This window comes from Penicillium odoratum, assembly GCF_028828045.1.
Source record: "Penicillium odoratum strain IBT 22623 chromosome Unknown utg000006l_segment0_segment0, whole genome shotgun sequence".
Classification (NCBI taxonomy): Eukaryota; Fungi; Ascomycota; class Eurotiomycetes; order Eurotiales; family Aspergillaceae; genus Penicillium; species Penicillium odoratum.
In genome coordinates this window covers 3188311-3206875 of record NW_026643148.1, presented here as the reverse complement: position 1 = coordinate 3206875, position 18565 = coordinate 3188311, and the positions used below count along the sequence as shown (strand labels likewise).

The window sequence follows — 18565 nt, the reverse complement described above, 5'->3', positions numbered from 1 at the left end:
ACCTCGCCAGTTCTCATGAAAATAACGATCGTTTTTTTATCTGACTATTCGAGTCAGTGGAAGGGGGGGTTTATCTCACGGCGCCGAAAGAGCTTCCAGATTCCGCCGCATACCAAAATGAACGGGATCGAGCACATTGTCCGTGAACTTGGTCGGCAGCGGGCACGAAATGCATACTACCGAGATTGTTATGCCCTGTTCAAACTATTGCAAGACCTCACGGAACAGACGTCCCACGAACTACAGAGCATCTACACATCAGATGGCAGCCGTCCGGCCTACGCCGTCCACCGAATCGTGTGGAAACTTCAAAACTAAGTGTCTAGTTTGATTGAACAGGCATGCGAAGCGCAAGCCACGTGTGAAGAGCTGTGTCCGGTTGACCGCATCTTCTCCGCTCGGGAAGTGTTGGAACCTATCAGACGACTGTACAACGATGCAAATGCAGCTGCGCTTGGTAGACATGCGATCAGAGATAAAAAAGACCAAGTCGGAGCTCGGCTGACTGAAGCTAGCAAGAGTGACGGAGGGTAGTTTGGGAAGTTCGATTCAAGTTATCTTGTGATTCTGTCAATTTGTGATTCTGTCTTGCCTCGTTACTAGTGGAACGGCCAAAGGCTACGCCTGTCAGATAATCCTGAATATTATGAGTAACGCTTCCAGATCCAAATCAGTTAAGACGCAATATCAGAGGCTTAGCATCGACAACTTCTATTACACCCATTAACTGCGAGAGCAAACACCAAAGGGCCACAGCACGCGTCGAAACCCTCTTACCTGGGTCGCAACCCACGAGACGACACCAGGATAATAATCAAATACAGCAACAAAAGGGCTGGATGAGCCATATGAAGAACGCACCAACGGAACAGGATGTGGCTAGCCATATTAGCGTGAGCATTGATCCACCCAAGCCAGCCTGGACCCCGAATGGGTGCAAACTTGTCTTAATTCCCGCGGTGAAAAGACTGTACATCACGGTGACTCCGACCGTGGCGAGAGCGATCAGCAATGCCGAAACCTAGTTATGTCAGAGAAACGTCATGAAAGCTGTTCCGGTGTCACTTACTATGCAAAACAGCGCAAGGAGTCTGTTTCCCCGAGCCAGAAGGGTCCTCTGAGCCCCAAGAATCACGACCAAGACGGTGGAGACGAACCCAGAGATGTAAAGGCTGATAATGCCATGCGAAAGCTTTCGATAGCCCGAGATGGCCTTTGCATCCACCTTTGGCAGCACTTTGTCGACATCGACGGGCGTAGAGTCCAGCACGGCAGACAGATCAAAGGCGAAGGATGTGCGAGGCTCCGAGCACACGGCCTTGGAGCCATCGCGGGACTTGCAGTAGCCCCAGAGCCCAATGTAGTAGTACTGGAACAGATGTGATTTCAACTCTGTCAGTTGAGCATGGATCGCTCCTTGAGCAGCTGAAGTGGCCGCCGCGGATGCATCTGCCGCGCCAGCATACACGCTGGATGCCGTGTCGGTGAAGCTGTTGCCAGCTCCTTCGCTGATATCTGGCGGATGGAAACTGGGAAGGATGGGAGAATCGCGGGTGACCAGATGGTCGAATCGTGGAAACTCGGACAGATCGATCTACTTCATGTTTAGCCAAAGATCCATGCTATTTAGAGTGCAAGAATATCTCACTTTCATAAAGTACAGCCCTTTCGGCGCAGATGGTGAAGTGCAGCCGACAAAGGCAATGGACAGACAGACAAGGACCACCACTGATAGAGACAAGGCGATGGCTGAGATAATCTGGTCCAATCTGCTTCCCCCGGGGAGCTTCATGATGGCTACAAGAGAATTTGAAGCAAGCAGACTAGTAGGGTAGAAAAGCTGCAAGTGAGAGAATTGAAGACTTTTCAAGGCTTAATAAATCGTGCAGTGGGCGTTCATGTTAAGTAACAGAAAGAGAGGCGGTTGATGTCCTGAAGCCGATGCCTTGTGAATGTGAATTTGCGACCTCATTTTGTGTCTTTGCTGATTTGTCTGACGGTTCAATTTCTTGCGACAGCTGATGCGATTCAAGTGCTCACTTCTCAAGCTAGGCACTTACTCTGACCTATTGACCTCAATTAGTAGACATAATTTTGTGGAGCAACAGTACGGCGAGGCATGATTTGAGCCATCTGGAATGAGATATCCCTCAATTATTCATGTCAGTGACAAGTCCTGGACTTGGTATAAAGTCGCCTCGCAGCGATGCTCCCTCCAAGTGCATCTTGCAAAGACAATTTGTGCCTATCATGGCCCCTACAAGACAGTCAGAATTGGCAGATCTGGAGCGCAAGTTGTTCTCGTACCATCAAAGTCACTTCCAGTTATCTGCCAGGGTGCACCTCTCCCACCTGACATTCGAAAAAGGGTTTCGCGCATGGATGGATGACCGTGACAATGTCCAGCGCCTGGAGAAAACCCTGAAAATTCAAGGCTGTCGCCGGCTCATGGGAGACAACCATGTGCCCGTAGTTGTGCCTCGATCTGACTGGGAGCGTCGTGTGAGTCCGCGCTACGGCAATGGCATTATGCCGAGCTTGAATGTAGACCTGGACTACCGACTGCACGCGTTGGATCACGAGAATCTGATCGCAGCAGCCCGGAAGAAGCTCGATCCGGAAGACCAGTGGTGGATTGTGGACGTCTATGTGACTGACGATGAAGGTACGTTGACTGACCACAAGGTCTACCCCACGAGCTCTTTTCGATGCGGCTGACCTGATACCGTCTTAGAGGGTCAAGATCTTGACAGAGACGTGTTACAGAGAAAGTTCGTTCAACTCTTAAAAGAAAGATACCCGAACGACAACCGACCGCCCGACGGGCTGATTTACGAGCGAATCAACTACTACGAAGGGTACCTGGATGGACCCGAGGACCGATTGGCTGCCAACAACTGGTGGGTCATTTTGCAGGCAGTGGCGGGCAGCAAAAAAGGTGGATATCTGCGGCGATTCTTCAAGAATGCGGCCCTCCATCGAAAGTTGAACTCCTTGCTGGTCATCCGGGGACTCTGGGAAGGCATGCGGATTGGACTGCTACATAAAGTGACCGCCATGCACTGCGATGAGGTGCGTCAATATTCTGTCACCCTGAAATGAATGGGCAGATCCTGACTAACTTGGATGCCGCATGTAGCCAATGATCTGCTACTGGGACCTGATCTTCCAGACATTCCTGACACTGGTCGGGGGAAGGACTGATCTGCTACCTCTGATAGACGGGCGTACCGTTGGTTTGATACAAGCTCGTGCGCCAAAGCTCTCCACAAATGACCTACAGTTCCTGCAACTCCAAATGGACGAGGGAAAGCTCTTTGCAGAGTTTGAGGAAGGACAGCGAAAGGACATCTGGGAGCGATTGAAAGGAATCGATTATCCAATTCCAACGCTGAAGACGTTTTTCAAGGATCGCCTCTACTTGGAAGTCGCGCAAAGTGTCATGAAGCGTCTTTTCATCCAACCGCGGGACGAGAAGTTCACCATTGACACAGGGGTGTACAGTATCTTCGACACTGCCTTGCCCATTTCGATGTCGATGAGGAAGGAACGTCTGCGGTCAGATGTTCTGGAATTCTGGCGATTCAGTTTCCAGTATGGATTTGAGTTGACCGATCATCAGCGCCGAAAATGTCTCAAGAGCCCTGGCAATGAGCATACGCCGGACCAAGACACGGATCAAGCTTTTCCGCTCCGCCGATCAGACATGTGGCGGCATTTCTGTGGTATCCTGAGAGCCCGGGGATTTCAACCGCCCGGCAGCATGACGCAATCGTCGCCCGTGATTGAGCTACCGCCTTTGGTACCTTGCGACTACCCAGAGGATCCTTCGCAGGAGATGGATGCGGCCAAGAGATGCGGAAAGCCCTTTGTCGATACGCGGCAGGCAGATTGGTTTGCCCTGTCGGCCGAATCGTTACGGCAGCCTGAATCAGCGACGCGAGTATCGGCAGGGTTCCTCCGCCGTTGGGTCTTCAGAGCTTTCTTTGGGTATCTGATGGACCATGAGGGGAGCGATACATCCGTGCGTCGCGGTAATGATGCAGACCAAGCGATACTGGACGATCCCACCTTCGTCGCCGAAGGACCCGCCGGCCAAGGACCCATCGCCCAAGGACACCCTCCGACCGCCCAGACAGCGGCAGAAGCTTCCCGCAACCTGCCGACGCGTGCATCTACTACCATGGCTGATCCGTTTGCTCCCTTGATTCCAGACTCAGCAAACAGCTTGCAGCGCCTTGGATATACCATGCACATCACGATTGGGCAAAACAGACAGACTGTGTATTTGCCAATCGATGAGCACTTCATAACCCAATTCTGCGAAGGGCTTCGGCAGCACAACTTCCAGGTCTTCGTTTTCGACGTCACTCCTGGGACTGGTGACGAAGTCCTCACTGGGATGACCGGTCGTGTTATTGTCGAAGGAGTCTATTCCCACTATATGGACTTTCCTGCCTCGGAGCTTCATGCAGAATTCAATGCACAATTCAGTGCAAATGGCCTATCTAGGAAAAGAAAACAAATCGGCGGGGAAACCCTGACGCAAGCGGCAATTAGTTGGTTGGAAAAACAAAAAGCAGAAATGACGTCACAATTCATGGATGTCGGCGCGTAGGGACATTTCAGAGGTTTTCTGACAGGCGTAGAGCAATGGAATAATCATACGTTGTCTTGATTTTGATCCTTTCCGGTTTTGGGCAATGAAAATGAAAACCGTGATTCTTTACATATTTAGGACACCTTGACATAAGAAAATCTCCCCAGATGTCGACACAGTGATGCACTCTCATTTGAGAGGCAGCTGGTACAGACCCCATAGCCTCAAACCAAGCAGCGCACACACCGATTGAACAAAATCCTCGGCCATAGTATTTCAAACTTAGCGATCCAAATTCACTGAAAAGCAATGGAAATGTATATCTTCAAGGACTCATTGGAAACTTGCAGAGTACTGTGACTACACATAAATCGATTTGATTGTCTATTTACGAGTGGAGATTGAGTACAAACCGAGTGGTGAAGCATGTAATCTCCCTAGATTCACATCGGAAAGATAACAGGAAGTGATCAAGCAGCACAGTGTTGTGCTATCAGAGTCGCCACTCTCCAAAAGTCTACTGTTGCTGTCTCGGTAGACTTTTCGGAAAGTTTCACGGCAAGCCATCTAAGCGCAAAAATTCGCAAAGAATCTTTTTGCGCCCAAGAATTCTTTTGCTCCGTCGAGATTGCTCGCATCTTGCATGCGATCTGTGGCTTGGTGTTTGGGACTGTCCCCGGCTTCTGCAAGAGCGGATCCGCGCTCAGAAGCATACGGGAAAGCTGACGGGAGCCACTGTGAAGGAACTGGCACGCTCGTTTCAATCTTGGCCCATTTTTCTTCTTCAAACCTTGCAGTCTCGTCCAGATAGGGGCCATGTCTGCTGGTTTCTCATTTGGTGAGATCAAGCCCTTGTCTTCCGCGTCTCTCTGCCAGTTCGCGACTTGTTGTCGGGCAAGCAGTTTCCACCGCAGATCCTGCCGTGCCATCTGGTGATTCGATGAGCGAAAGTGGTGAGGGGCGGAACTGCTGGTTTTCATTTGGCCGGGCAGAAGTGAGTGCTCTGTATCATCTCCAGGTGTGTTGAAAGGCGACTCGGGCTTGTTGTACAGGAGCAAGAAGAGGACAACTAGGATACAGATGGGCAACTCATCTGGCTGAGGAGTTTGGCTATCAGGCGAATTTCTTCTGTGAGGTGTCATAGCGGGCTCGAAATTTACAGAGACAGGCATGGCCTCTCTGAAAGAATCAAATTCGATCCTTGGGATGAAGATAGAAGATAAGGGGTGCAGGTGCCGGTGGAGCAGCGAGGGACGGGATTCTTAAATATCATGGCCCGGAATCAGATGAATGAGTCGAAGTTTGAGGAGCGGATCAAAATATGCTTCATTGAAACCCCACATTTGGAAGCAATGTTCAATTCGGACTTGATGATGTGATCAGCAAAAATCGGACAAAGTCAGTTTTCTGATCCAAGTGCACAGAACATCATCCCACAAGTACAATACCATATTCATGAGGCGACAAGAGAGCTGCCTGTAATGAAAAAGTTTTAATTTGGGGCCACATCATCAGATAGACAGGTTTATACTCTAAATGATAGCTCTCGATCTACTTGTAGTCATGCGATAAAGCCAGAATAAATTCCCAAGCGGTTCAACGCGATATGCATGCCTTTTTGGCTGGCTTTTGATAGTCAATTCAGCGCGTATCTTCAGAGTCAGCGGAGAAATGTGAAATTCCAGCAGTATTGCAAGGGACTGCAGGGCTCTGCCTGATACGCGGATCAGTCATCGATGATGGCCGACAATGCATTGGTGATTCCTGCTCGCTTCTGTGGAATGACCGGAGAATGAGCCGGTGCAAAAGAAGCATGCAGACAAAGACCAGAGAACCTCCAAGTACACTGCCAAGCACCAACGCCATACCTCGTTGGGAAATCCGTCTTGAAAACTCGGTGCCATCCATGATGGCGCCATGCGTTCCAGGGGCCGGAGTTCTTGCAGTGGTTGATGAACTCGGGGTCCAAGTCCCGGTCTCCGTGTATGTATTGAGTAGCGTCAGCCCTTTGGGTTTAGCGGTCATATATGTTTTACCACTCCCAGTCTCATGAGAGACGCTTGTGTATGATGGCGATGGCAAAGGTTGAGTGGTGGAGTTATTGACACCCACACTGTTCCTGGCTCCCATGGGCTCCTCATTGCGGGTAGAAACTCGGCTGCTTGTAGTTTTTGAGTCAGCCAGAGAGAACGGAGAGAGCCTGGGAGTATCGCGAGATGTTGAGGTTGATAAGGTCTCTGCGGCTTCTTCATTGGCATTTACCGTTTCGACTGGGAAGGAGGTGCCCTGGCTAACAGTAACCAATGGCCACGATGCAAAGCTCATCGTTACAGCGACATGGCTCGAAATATTAGCAACATCATCGCGAGAGTCACTGCTTGCCTCATGAGGCGTACTCGTGATTTTAACTTCCAGTGAAGCCATGGCAGAAGTGTCTTCTACTGGGGCGCCCACCTCTGTCAAGCTCTGGAAATAATCAAGCGAAGAGGATGGAAGCTGTGGATTGACATCCGAGAGCGTAAAGTCTTTTCTGATCGATGTAGAATACGGCTCAAAAACAGGCCAGGGGGTCAATTGCGATGCATCTCCAGGTGACGAGACTTCTTGAGTGATATCGACAATGACGACTGTCGGCTGGCGGGTGTCAGCGGACTCATTGTATCTGATAGAGCTTCTCATACGAGAGCATTGTATGCTGGAGCTCTTCGTACACATACTGTATCAGCGGTACAATTGCGGAGCTGTACACTTTACTTTGGGAGGTATCAATAGCAAGCTATGGGGATGACAACTAGAAGCCAGCGGGTAGGGCTGAACCCTCAGCTTCCAGACTCCCCAGCACGTCGCCCATCTCCCGTCCCCGAAGCCGCAAACCCCGCAATCTCACCCGAATACCCCAACGTTGAGGACTTTTTTCTCGCCGAGGATGATTCTTATGATGAGGACGATTCTCACTTCGAGGATGAATCTCACGATGAGGATTACTTTCTCGTCTCAATAGCCTTCGACTACTCCACCATCACAGCCAGAGCTCGTTCGTTCCAAGGAATAGTGCTTGCTGGGGCCACTCCGCTCCAACTGGCCCAGAATGGCTTCTATTACCGACCTTCAGGAGTCAGCAATATGGCATGCTGTTTTGCCTGCCAATCGACCAAGCACTTATCCACCTTCCAATCCACCCCTTTCGAGGAAGTGCAACAACTACACGAGGAAGACTGCGTATGGCAGATAATCTCGTGCGATTTAAAACACCACCTCGGAACTCCCAACAAACCCCCCTCCTCAACCACCGCATTCTCCTCCTCTAAACGGTCGACTCCTACCGCCGATTCTAGTACACAAACTACAGACTCTAGTACAAAGTCTCAAACTCAATCTGCGCCGATCACATCCACTACAGCGAAGGAACGGTTAAACAACAACCTAGACTGCCATTCTAATCCGCTACCCGCCACAATAGACCTAGAGCCTCAACAACCTCCAACAGCCCACTCTCCCCAGCTTCATCAAACGATACCTTCTATCACCTCCTCGCCCCAAAACCAACAAACAACCTATGCTTCCGTCCTCCAGCGACCTATCACATCCATACCGCAACCGACTCCTTCAGTGCAAGAACCTTTTCTTCCGGCCAACCCCATACTCACAATTGAAGATCTTCATCTTCGGTTTCATAACAAACCGTCACCGTTCCAGCTCGAGAACAAGACAAGCCAACGCCCACCCAAACGAACTCGGAACAAGTCCGCATCTATCACACATTCACTGTCCAGATTCTTAGCTTCTGCTTTGCCCGCGTTCTCACGGTTCCTGTATGAGATGCAGCCAAAATCGGATACGTCGTATCCGTCTCATTCGCAATTCCACTATAGCCGCGCCATGAGGGCAGCCTAACAACAGGAGCGGCAAATGGCCACGATAGGCCGTGACGAGGCTCTAAGTTACTGTCAGAAAGTGGATCACTCTATATGTACATACTCGGATACATAGTCGTCGTATACTGCATATCGCTTTGCGAGGGGTCAGTGTAAATGAATACTACTACTACTACTACTACTCCTGTATCAGCAAGCATATCTGGCAAAGGATATATCGGGGGACAAACGTTATAGACACACATGGTTTGGTTGGTGGAGTGAGGACAGGCATGCATGGGAAGCATCTCAAGAAGTAGGCTGTCTGTACAAAATTGGAGGGTTTGACGTGTATCACAAACTTCCGGATCTGAACTCCAAGCACGTTAATATTATAAAAAAGTGAGCTCAACACCGTGAAAATCTCAGAAAGTGATGCTTGAAATTTTGCCAATGACTCAAGTATGCCGGTGTACCACGGGCCCCTTCGGATACAGCCGACCTTATATATCTGCGGTCGCAGAATACGGTCAAGCAACTTTCACAAACCTGAGGCGACCGTTGAGCCAGTCTTTCCTGCGTGCATCCCATTACATACAAAGAGAGCGACGCCCGGTGCCAACAGTATCTGCAAAATACTCTATCCAATCTACCAATGGCTCAACCTCTGAGTCGTGTCAAGCGAGAGCAACTTCGCAAACGCCGTAATAATCTACTGCGTCGGCACAATGAATTCTGGCTGCTGTATGGGATCAAAACATGGCTCATCATGGAACAGCCAGATGGGCAGATCTTCACCTACCATTCGCATCCTCACGTTCCTCCACCATCACGAGAAATGATCGTAAGAATCCAGGATCCAAAGAATGAAATGCTGGAAGACTAACGTTTGAAGCAAAAACGCACCGCTGTGAACAAAACACCTCGTGATTATGCGGTTTCCGCCCAGCCTGCCGAGACAAGGCTGCCCGTGATCTCTTCTCCGGCTCATTCAAGTGATGCTTGGAAAGCGTTGGAGGAGCATCTCCAGAACAACCGACTTGGAATACGCAGTACCAGAAGCGCGCTATAGGAGAATCAATAATTGCTGATCTTCGCGGCTGTCATGCACACCACCGTTTGAACTGCATCCAGTCTCGCTAGAAATACAATGCCATTTTCTCAAATCTCAGTTCTATTGCTATTTCTACTGTTTCTGATAATCTTGTTCTTTGATTTAGATCACATACATCAGTCCCTCCTAGCTAGTCAATGGTCCTCATGCGTTCAGAAGTGACGTCGCAAAGATTAACTGGGGTCCATCAAATGCCGCCGATGGTGTCGATGAGCTCTTCCGTGGCTCGCACTCGGATCAAAATGGACTAAATCCACATCAGAAACGTATGGAATGTGAGTATAGAGGTGATAAGTACCTAAGCGTTGACCATATTCTTCTCCGTCTCGGTCGCTATCGTGAGCCAGAAGGGAGGGAATGATCTGTACCATTTAGCCAAAAACCCCAATTGCGCATAGAATACCCGTACACGACTTACTTTCGTAATCGTAGTGCTTTCCTTGGAAATAAAGGTCGATGGCCAAAGGGGCCTAGACATCTGATACTTGATCAGCATACAACCAAGCCCAGTAAGCAGAGCAGGGTATACGCAACTGAGCATGCTACAAAGAATCCCATTGCGAATATACTGAACGCGACCATAGTAGCAGATGCACGCAGTCTGATTTGATGACCTTGAGAAACTCTGCGGCTGGATTTATACCCTGCAACTCATTCCAAAATATTTGAGGCTTGCCGCAAAATGTTGGTAGCATGATCGCCCAGCTGAAAAGCCCATGTCATAATCCGGCTGGCGACATGGTCTCAACTTTGGTCACCTGCAGAAAAGCGCGAGGCTGCTTGTACGACGCAGACACCATGTGCGCGTAGGTATATCTGGCGAGTTCGATTCCCTTCAAATGCGTTCTTTCCTTCTCATCGATCAGCCGAATTCCGGAAGAAAGATCAACACCACTGTCTTGAGATTATGCCGTCGGAACAGGCCTTAGTGTCGACAGGTAGGTGCGTATGTGCGATACTTACATCAGGGCTGACTCTCTTCGCGACTAGACACACAGGAATTGATAGAACCACTACTGAGAACTTCCCAAGCTTCGATTCCATTCCCAGCTCAACACGCTATTCTGAAAGCGATCCAGTACCACCTCGAAGACCACATCTTTCAATTCCTTCAGAAATGGCTCTTGGCCGAATCTCAGGCTGTAGGCTGGACATGCGTTGAGGCAGTCGAGTTGCACAAGGTTTTCGAGTTCTTGGCCGACCACACAGAGCGAATAGAAGCGCAAATAAATTGTCCACCAGCACAGTCGATTCAGAAATGGCATCGCGTGATTAGCAACGTTCGTCACGCGTCTGTTCACCGTATTCCGCAAGCTCGAGACATCTTGCTTCGAATGGTCCGACACGCGATCGGCTTTGTGGGAAGCATCGCCGGCGGAAGAAGCCCACAAAGCCTTCGTCGACTTTATCGCTTCGTCAAGACAATACTTCATGTCTCAGATCGCTTGCAAGCCCAGCTGAGAGATAAAGTGAGGTTCCAGGTGCAGTTGTGCAACGCTCACCCTGAGCAGCTCGGACGCCGATTACAATTACTGCCAGAGGCCATGAAAAGACTTCTGAGAAACATCGAGCAGCGCATGGTGTCCCAAATTCAAGATTTTCTACAGCTCGAGTTTTCCTAAGTCAAGGACGGCGACCGGTTAGCGTACGAGAAGAGCACAGATCTGGCTAGTGCGCGACGTAGTCTCCGCAGAGAAAGCTGCAGTGAATGTGTGAGCGGCAGCAGCTTTGTATGTGTCTAATCACCAAATATAATATTCATGTCTGTGGTCCCATGTACAATGCGTATCCCAGATCCATGGAAGTAGTCAGCAAACAAATTGTAGGTCCTTCACCTCATAGCCATCTCGTCGCAACTTTCTTATCCGAAAGCCCACACTGTCGTTTCCATTCGGTTTCCGCCTGCGCTTCCTCCGTGCGTGATTTGTCCAAAGCCGTTCGGAGCAACACAATTGTTCGGATCAGGCGAGGATCTCCAGCGGGACTTGCTCCAGGGTTGAAATGGTACTGCAGAGCCAGATCCTGAGTGGAGTCCATCACGGCCGCGACGAGTCGATGGAAGTTCTTGAAACAATCGGTGTAAAAATCATTCTCTCGCTCTTGCTGGTTTCGTTGTTGCAGCCATTGCTGTTTCAGTGCTCGAGGCGTGGTCTTGGGGGATCTTTTCGACATCCTGAGTCGGGGCCGCGTCGCTTCCACAGCCATCGTAGACCCTCCCGCCATGGCAATTTGGTGATCGAGTGAGTTGATTTCCGGGAAAGACGTTTGGAGTGGCGGAGCAGCCGGTGTCATTGCAATCAGCTCGGCATCTTGTGCAGGGTCAGCAGGCCGACTGTAGATGCTTGTGGCGCTGTCGCGAAAATGGACGGAGAGGGCTTTGCGGAAGGCGTTCATGGCGTCGAAAAATCGACAGGAGTGATCTCTCTAGGCGCGAGAGCGTATGTCGAAGACTAAAACAAAAATATCAAATCGGGATCGGGCCGTTGACATTTGAGCTAGCGTGTCTTACGTCGGCTCTGTAATGGTGGATCTCAACATACTACAAAGCTTAGTCTCTCTTTAACTACCAGCGGTGCTCGTGGAGCGCAAGAAATCACTTCAACAAACAACACACATGACTTTTTTTGTCTTGCGACAGCCACGATAGTTTGCTCTGTAAACCAAAACCGAGGGAATAAACGCCCAGTTGCATGTTACGGTACTTGTGAGGCGGCTCTAAATTGGCCGGGCCATCAACATCACACCCGCCTTCGCTTCTGTCGTGGTACAGGCTCTACAAAGCGAATCGTTCTTTTTGTCTCGCAAGCACAGTAGCAGTGTCTCACGGGCGGCCAGGATGGCGTTTGATGGTCTGCACGGCCAAAGTGAGCAAAGGCCTGCTGCGCCTCAAGAAACTCCTGCGCGCACTTTGGAAATCCGCCAATCTTCTCACAATAGACACCATTGGCGATGTTGATCGTAAAGCGCTCTTCAAGGCTGGCAACGTGAAAGGCGACGCGTTTTCTGTAATATCCGCAAGGTTCGCAGCGGTCATGGGGGTCTACATCACCCAGGGAGTGATCCTGACCAATCTGAAATTTGGCACCAGGGATCTCAACTAAGACGCGCGCGAGGATCTCACCAGCCCCCGGCCGAGAGCAAAGGATGGACCCCTCGCAGTAAAATCCGACCTGACCAGGGACCGGAGTAGCGTCAAACTCGAAGAAAAACATTGCGGACGCGAGCACCGTCCTCACCAGTTCACCTGGAACGAGATAGTCCATCTCGGATAACTCTTGCAATGCGCTGGTGTCGTCAAGTTCGGGCAGCGGGCCGGGGATAGCATGATCGAGTCGAAGTACATCCGGTTTCGACCAATGCGGCAAGTAGTTCAGGGCTTCCAAAAATCCTTGGGGGCCGTCCATCGAGGGCGATGACATCGTGGCGCGAAACAAACGAGGGAGCGCGCCCTCCGAGGTCGTATGTCGCGAGCGTTGAGCAGAATCAAGCGCGGTACATCCCGTGCCAACCGATAAAAGCAGATCATGTCGTTTCGCGCGCGGCCAGATGACGCCCGACTCCCTCCACGCAATGGCGAGCGGGTTGTTCGCGCGTACTCCACCATCTTGGAAAGGGCCGAAGCCTGGTAGCCGTCTCGGCTGAAAATAGCTGCCGCGTGTTAGCCGTGTTGGTTCCGAATCGATGGTCTTTCACTTACAAGGGCGCTGCGACACTGCATTCGGCTCTGGTGAAAGAAAAACGTTAGCTCTCTGCACTGTGGCCCACAAATTGCAAGAGTTGTTCGCAGAAGCCAACTCACATGTCGCACAGATATGGATTCTCTTGGTCGTGGCTGGGCGTCAAAAATTCGTAGGCGGCGTCTGCACGGCGATGGCCCGTGCCTCGGTAATTGGCAAGCACGCAGGCCTTGCCGTCAGATGTGCGACTCGCAACGACGGCAACCCGACATCCGGCAGGACTGGCGGTGGTCACGTCGAAAATACGACGGTCCGCGGGCACTGCCTCTTTTAGGGTCTGGGCTAAATTCTGTGAGTCATACAAACTACTGGGGATCACGTTGAAAGCCGAAGCCAACCATCGAACGAATCGTGGCGCCGGGACCCGTGAAGCACGGAATATTTTTCGCGCTAGGTCGGGAAATGCCTGCGCACATTGCTCGACTGAAGAGTGGTTCAGAAATAGATCAATCGCCGTCAACGCGCCTGCGGATGGTACTGTCAGCGCGGTGGTGGAAAAGGGGGAAGCGTTGTACGTACCAACACTCGTTCCGAGACACAAGTCGGGGAGAGACGCGATCGGCAAGCCAATGCGCTTCTCCAACGCCCGCAGCAGGCCCAATTGGATCAGCCCGCGGACGCCACCACCGTCCAAACTGAGGACCACCGGGTGCTTCGTAGGGGGTAATTGGCGTATACGGACGAGGAAAGTGTCCTCGCAGACGGGGCATTCAGTGAGGTCCCAATGATACTCACCGAGGGAACTTGACTTGCCAAAGATTACGACACAGGTGTCACAGAGTGCATGTTTGCATGGCATCATGTGTTCGGGCGGCCGACACAAGCATACCATGCAGGTCGTGGTGGAATAAAGGCCTCCCCATTGGCGAAAGTAACGCTGCAAGATACCCTTTCGAGCCGTGGCAGAGGTGTTGTTGGCGCTCAGTTGCAGGAAAAGCCGTTTGAAATGCGAACCGATACCGTCGCAGAGACTGCGAGTGGCACCTTCACTCGCAATTTCGGCACAATGCTTCTCATACAGTGTAGCAAAGACAATGGGCGGGGAGAAACCTACGCGTGTCAGTGTGAGCATTGAAACGAGAACTGTGATCTTACCGTGCATTTCAGGGGGGTACGCATGCATGAGGATGGCCGAGGCCACAAAGACCTGCATCTCGTCCTCGGCGCAGCCAGCCGATATGACGATCTGAGCGCCTTCTCGAAGATAGCGACCCATGGCTCCGTCGTCGGGATAACCTCTCCGGGCTTCGGTCAGGAGATCAAAGGGCGGTGCGATTCGACATCGCTTGTAGCTTTGAATAAACGATTTCCAGAAGGCGCCTAGATGAGACGCTGAAACGTGATCTCCGGGGGACGCTTGCTGATCCCGAATGGCGGACAGCTGCTCGACAAGGAGAGCCCGAAGAGGTTCGAATGCAACCGTATCGGAGAGGCCACATCTTGGTCGCAGATCCAGAACGACGGTCTCTCCAGTCTCAGCAAATGCTTCGAAATCGGCCAGGTGTCGCGCTGGCATAGGATCCGAATCGTTGTGCTTGGTCAAGACGATGACTATTCGCATGGAGGTAGAAACAGGCTGGCTGCCAACCGCAAGTCGTCGACGGGGCTGCTGCAACAGGTCTCGGGCAGACTGCAAGTCGGATTGAGAATTGATGAACAGGCAAAGAATCTGGGCCCATGGCAGAACGAGTTGAGCTTTCACTTCTTGGTGTAATTTTGCCGGTAAACAAGATTTTTCGTCATCTTGAATAGCATATCGCCGGTGTCGCTGAGTCGAACGGTGTTTGCGCCATCGGGAATCGCCCTGGCTTTTCTCGAGAAGCAGGCTGCTCTCGGCAAAAAGAACCGGGTTTTCAGTATGACCGGATCTCCCACCCAGGTGAAGACGAATCCAGCCCGCGGGACCTTTACGTGTGACATTATTGTGGGGGTTCAGCGCTCGCAGAGCCTTCAGACGATTCGAGTTCCCAGCGAAGTAGACCAAAGATGGACATTGGCGTTTCGGAGATGGCATTCCCTGCACCAACTTCTCCAGACGACCGGTATCGACCAAAGTCCAGGCTCCGTCTTCATTGACAAGATCAAGCCACGCTGCCATGGTGCCGTCTGATTGTTTGGACACAGAATGAGATCAGGGTGGGTCTTATACCAGCTAGGCCGGACGGATTGCAAATAATGCTGCGGAAGACATGCCGCTTGTATTGTAAATTGAAGGCTTGCACTTTGCTTTGACCCAGAATATGAGGCTAGGCTATCGAATTAAGTGCTGCCATACTAAGAGACCCCACATCCTAAATAGCAGTAAATGAGTACATGAGTACATATCAGGGGACATTACCCGACGTCGCTTTTACTAGAGGCTTTGAATGGCTATAGAACGGAAGCCTGTGTCAATATAACAGCTACTCCACAGGCCAGGGCTGTCAACACTCTGATCGCCGAGCTATAAAAAAAACATCTCTCAGCTCAAAAGTGCTTAGACATTTATGCGCAACAATGGGAGCCCACTTATCGAAATATGTGTAAAAGCAGAAAAGCGACGGACGCCTCCTGATGTGACTGATTTATCAATCATTGTCATACTCACCAATATCTTAAACATACGCGTGAGACTCCAAAGCAGCGGCAAGAATATCTGGTAGAGGATTTGATCGGTAGATGCTCGGCAACATTTCTACTGCATACGAGATCTTGTCTCAGGCCTGCAGTGTTTGCACTCCACTTGCCTCTTTCCAGGAATATGTAGCAATTGAAAGGAATCAACTTTACAATATTTATTCGAAAGCAAGCATGAGACTGAATACACATAATAGAAATAATCAACTACATACATCGTAAACATACTCCGAGGAAACCCCCATGACTCAGCCTGGCCCTTAATCTGCACCAGCATCATATCAAAATACAATATCAACGAGGGTAGACGAAAGTCTTGAGAATGTTCGAATCAGGTACATCAAATACACCCTCATAAATTGGCAGAAACAAAATGAGGTGATACAGTAACTGTCGGGATATACTCTTCTGTCAGAACAAGCTTGCATCTGATAGATCACATTTCTGTGCACGTAACCTTGCGCCAAGCTGCGGCTTCGGCGTATGGGATTGAGGGGTATTCTGAACCTGACTTGGAGGACACATCTATCTACATGAATCAATTGACTTTTGCTTTCCAAGCATACGCGCTGTCCACTTAAATGTGTACACAGTACCTAGCTGGTGATACCAACAGTAACTGGATGTCTGGATGTCACAGGATGATCCTTACCGTACCCATGTGCGCCAGTCGCCCCATAGGGCAACATTACATCGTCATTGGTCACTTCTTGGGATATGCAGATGAATACTCTCCCAAGCTTGATACGGGAACCATTCACAAGCTGAATGTTTGCAAGGTCTAGATTAACTATCATGTAGTTCGGAGTAATTTGGGCGTGCTATTGCGGGACAGGAGACTGCATGCAATACGGTCAAAGCGAGCATGACAGGAGTTTCAAGAAAAAAATACTTTGCTGCTATTAATTCAACTACCTAATTGACTAACGAAATTTTTTTTGCTTGTTTGTTTGTTTTGTTTTTTTGTTCTTGCTTTTGTTTTTGTTCAGTTTTTCTTTTTTCTTTCCTTTTTTTCCAATACTTTAACGAGACAGATCAGTGAGACCAGAGCATAATTTGGACGTGCTTGTTACCAATCGGCAATTAAAGTTCCTCCTCCGTACTATCGGTCATATCCAAATCCTTGACCACGATTCCGTTGTTCTGTAGCATCGTCGCCTTGTAAATGTCATACAGAGCGTGGGCTATCACTTCCTGTTTCTGCCTTTCCGAGGGATCCATTTCTTTCCATTTTTCGCTTCCTTTTTCCTTCATAAATTTTGCCCTGCTGATTTCGACAACGGGAAGCTGACCCTGGGATCTGGATGGATCCCGGTCTGTTATTCCATTCGACGTAGCAGTGGTATTTGTCGATCCTGACGAGGCATCAGAATTGACGCTCTCCGTGTCCTCGTCACGACTAACTGGATTGGATCTGGTGCCCGTCACATTATTTCGCTGGTTGGGCGGAGGGGTGCCGCAGCCATCATCACTTAGAGAAGAAATCCTGATATCAGGTGTCCTCAAGCGCGAGGTGGCTCTCTGTAGCTGAAGCCGCCTCAGAGAGTCGTTCAATGGACATGGTGTGGTAGAACGACAGCGATTTTCGCTTCTAGGTTGCTTTCGGGCCCAGGCCACATATTGCCCCTCCTGATGATCCCAAACTTCTTTGATCTTTTCCTCGGCTGCCTCCCGCCCATGGCAAAGCCGTTGGAAATCGCATTTAGGAATCCACGAATATCCCTCTGTGACTTTGCACTTAATCATGTCTTCTTCCCTCAAACCCTTCCATTCGACTCTTGCCCATGAGCATGAATTACGGGTGGAGAATCTCACACCCGTATCTTCGAATACGGCTCCAAAGACGCCGGCGACGTTTTCGATCGTATACCGATAAGGCTTTCTCCCACCAACACCCTTGTCTCTGATTTCGGTAATTCGAAGGTCTTTGTCGGAGATGTTGGCAGTGCGTTCATTAGTGTACCCGGATCGGAGCTTGAATGTGAACCTGGCTGACTCGGGGGGACCTTCTACCACAATCACGAAGGTCGATTTCCCTCTCCAAGTTCCCCATCCATCCACAACATCTTCGGGGTCTGGAGCTGGACTGTGCGTGATGCGATCTTTGTTGTTTTTCTTGGGCGGATCGAGAACAGCAAGACATTTGAAACCCCTCGCTAGGCTACCGACACTCTGCTCGCGCGATGATCTCACGCTGGAAAGGTTCGGCTTACTTGGTACGTCCAATGTGTTGTTTTGCATGGGTTCCGGCTGGTATTCGGTGTTGCGGTTTGCACCAAGATCTTTCATCTCAATCTCCCCAACCTCTATCGATTGGATGGGCTTGTCATGGTGTGGGGTTGAATTGTCGTCCACTGGGGCATACTGTTGTGTCTGGTCTGAATGATTTTCGTCGGGATACGACTTCGTCTTCATATTTGGATTCGCATCGGATACGATTGCTTGTTGGTCTCCACTTTCCAATTTCTGTCGAGACAGAGCTCCTTCTTTTGCCTTTTCCACTGTTTTTTGGAGCTTCTCAATATGTTCTGACTTTGAAATAGATTTCTTGGTGACACCATCGGATGGCATAATGGCAGGTCAGAACAATGATCGCTCTGAGATGGGCTGATGTGTCCAGCAGGAGCTATTCATGCTTTTCTGG

At 50.3% G+C, this 18565-nt stretch overlaps 11 protein-coding genes across 11 annotated transcripts; 5 read left to right on the top strand and 6 right to left on the bottom strand.

Moving 5' to 3' along the window:
- Positions 1-117: 117 nt before the first annotated feature.
- N7520_009632 (uncharacterized protein) lies at positions 118-534 on the top strand (the record flags this gene model as incomplete). The annotated part of the gene is made up of 2 exons (XM_057143566.1): positions 118-297; positions 340-534. 2 exons carry the CDS (start codon positions 118-120, stop codon positions 532-534), a joined length of 375 nt encoding a protein of 124 aa, XP_056992854.1.
- Positions 535-670: 136 nt separating this feature from the next.
- On the bottom strand, positions 671-1792 carry N7520_009631 (SUR7/PalI family protein; the record flags this gene model as incomplete). The annotated part of the gene is made up of 4 exons (XM_057143565.1): positions 671-711; positions 862-1021; positions 1070-1594; positions 1649-1792. 4 exons carry the CDS (start codon positions 1790-1792, stop codon positions 671-673), a joined length of 870 nt encoding a protein of 289 aa, XP_056992853.1.
- Positions 1793-2250: 458 nt separating this feature from the next.
- N7520_009630 (uncharacterized protein) lies at positions 2251-4618 on the top strand (the record flags this gene model as incomplete). The annotated part of the gene is made up of 3 exons (XM_057143564.1): positions 2251-2665; positions 2735-3072; positions 3140-4618. The coding sequence occupies 3 exons, from the start codon at positions 2251-2253 to the stop codon at positions 4616-4618; spliced, it is 2232 nt and encodes a 743-aa protein (XP_056992852.1).
- A 452-nt stretch (positions 4619-5070) lies between these two features.
- N7520_009629 (uncharacterized protein) lies at positions 5071-5742 on the bottom strand (the record flags this gene model as incomplete). Its single annotated transcript, XM_057143563.1, has 1 exon — positions 5071-5742. The coding sequence occupies one exon, from the start codon at positions 5740-5742 to the stop codon at positions 5071-5073; it is 672 nt and encodes a 223-aa protein (XP_056992851.1).
- A 499-nt stretch (positions 5743-6241) lies between these two features.
- N7520_009628 (uncharacterized protein) lies at positions 6242-7315 on the bottom strand (the record flags this gene model as incomplete). The annotated part of the gene is made up of 1 exon (XM_057143562.1): positions 6242-7315. The coding sequence occupies one exon, from the start codon at positions 7313-7315 to the stop codon at positions 6242-6244; it is 1074 nt and encodes a 357-aa protein (XP_056992850.1).
- A 63-nt stretch (positions 7316-7378) lies between these two features.
- Positions 7379-8494, top strand: N7520_009627 (uncharacterized protein; the record flags this gene model as incomplete). The annotated part of the gene is made up of 1 exon (XM_057143561.1): positions 7379-8494. One exon carries the CDS (start codon positions 7379-7381, stop codon positions 8492-8494), a length of 1116 nt encoding a protein of 371 aa, XP_056992849.1.
- A 615-nt stretch (positions 8495-9109) lies between these two features.
- On the top strand, positions 9110-9526 carry N7520_009626 (uncharacterized protein; the record flags this gene model as incomplete). The annotated part of the gene is made up of 2 exons (XM_057143560.1): positions 9110-9298; positions 9350-9526. 2 exons carry the CDS (start codon positions 9110-9112, stop codon positions 9524-9526), a joined length of 366 nt encoding a protein of 121 aa, XP_056992848.1.
- Positions 9527-10475: 949 nt separating this feature from the next.
- Positions 10476-11190, top strand: N7520_009625 (uncharacterized protein; the record flags this gene model as incomplete). The annotated part of the gene is made up of 2 exons (XM_057143559.1): positions 10476-10506; positions 10559-11190. 2 exons carry the CDS (start codon positions 10476-10478, stop codon positions 11188-11190), a joined length of 663 nt encoding a protein of 220 aa, XP_056992847.1.
- A 214-nt stretch (positions 11191-11404) lies between these two features.
- Positions 11405-11962, bottom strand: N7520_009624 (uncharacterized protein; the record flags this gene model as incomplete). The annotated part of the gene is made up of 1 exon (XM_057143558.1): positions 11405-11962. The coding sequence occupies one exon, from the start codon at positions 11960-11962 to the stop codon at positions 11405-11407; it is 558 nt and encodes a 185-aa protein (XP_056992846.1).
- A 344-nt stretch (positions 11963-12306) lies between these two features.
- Positions 12307-15403, bottom strand: N7520_009623 (patatin-like phospholipase family protein; the record flags this gene model as incomplete). The annotated part of the gene is made up of 3 exons (XM_057143557.1): positions 12307-13206; positions 13266-13290; positions 13368-15403. The coding sequence occupies 3 exons, from the start codon at positions 15401-15403 to the stop codon at positions 12307-12309; spliced, it is 2961 nt and encodes a 986-aa protein (XP_056992845.1).
- Positions 15404-17004: 1601 nt separating this feature from the next.
- Positions 17005-18492, bottom strand: N7520_009622 (uncharacterized protein; the record flags this gene model as incomplete). The annotated part of the gene is made up of 1 exon (XM_057143556.1): positions 17005-18492. The coding sequence occupies one exon, from the start codon at positions 18490-18492 to the stop codon at positions 17005-17007; it is 1488 nt and encodes a 495-aa protein (XP_056992844.1).
- Between the last annotated feature and the right edge of the window lie 73 nt (positions 18493-18565).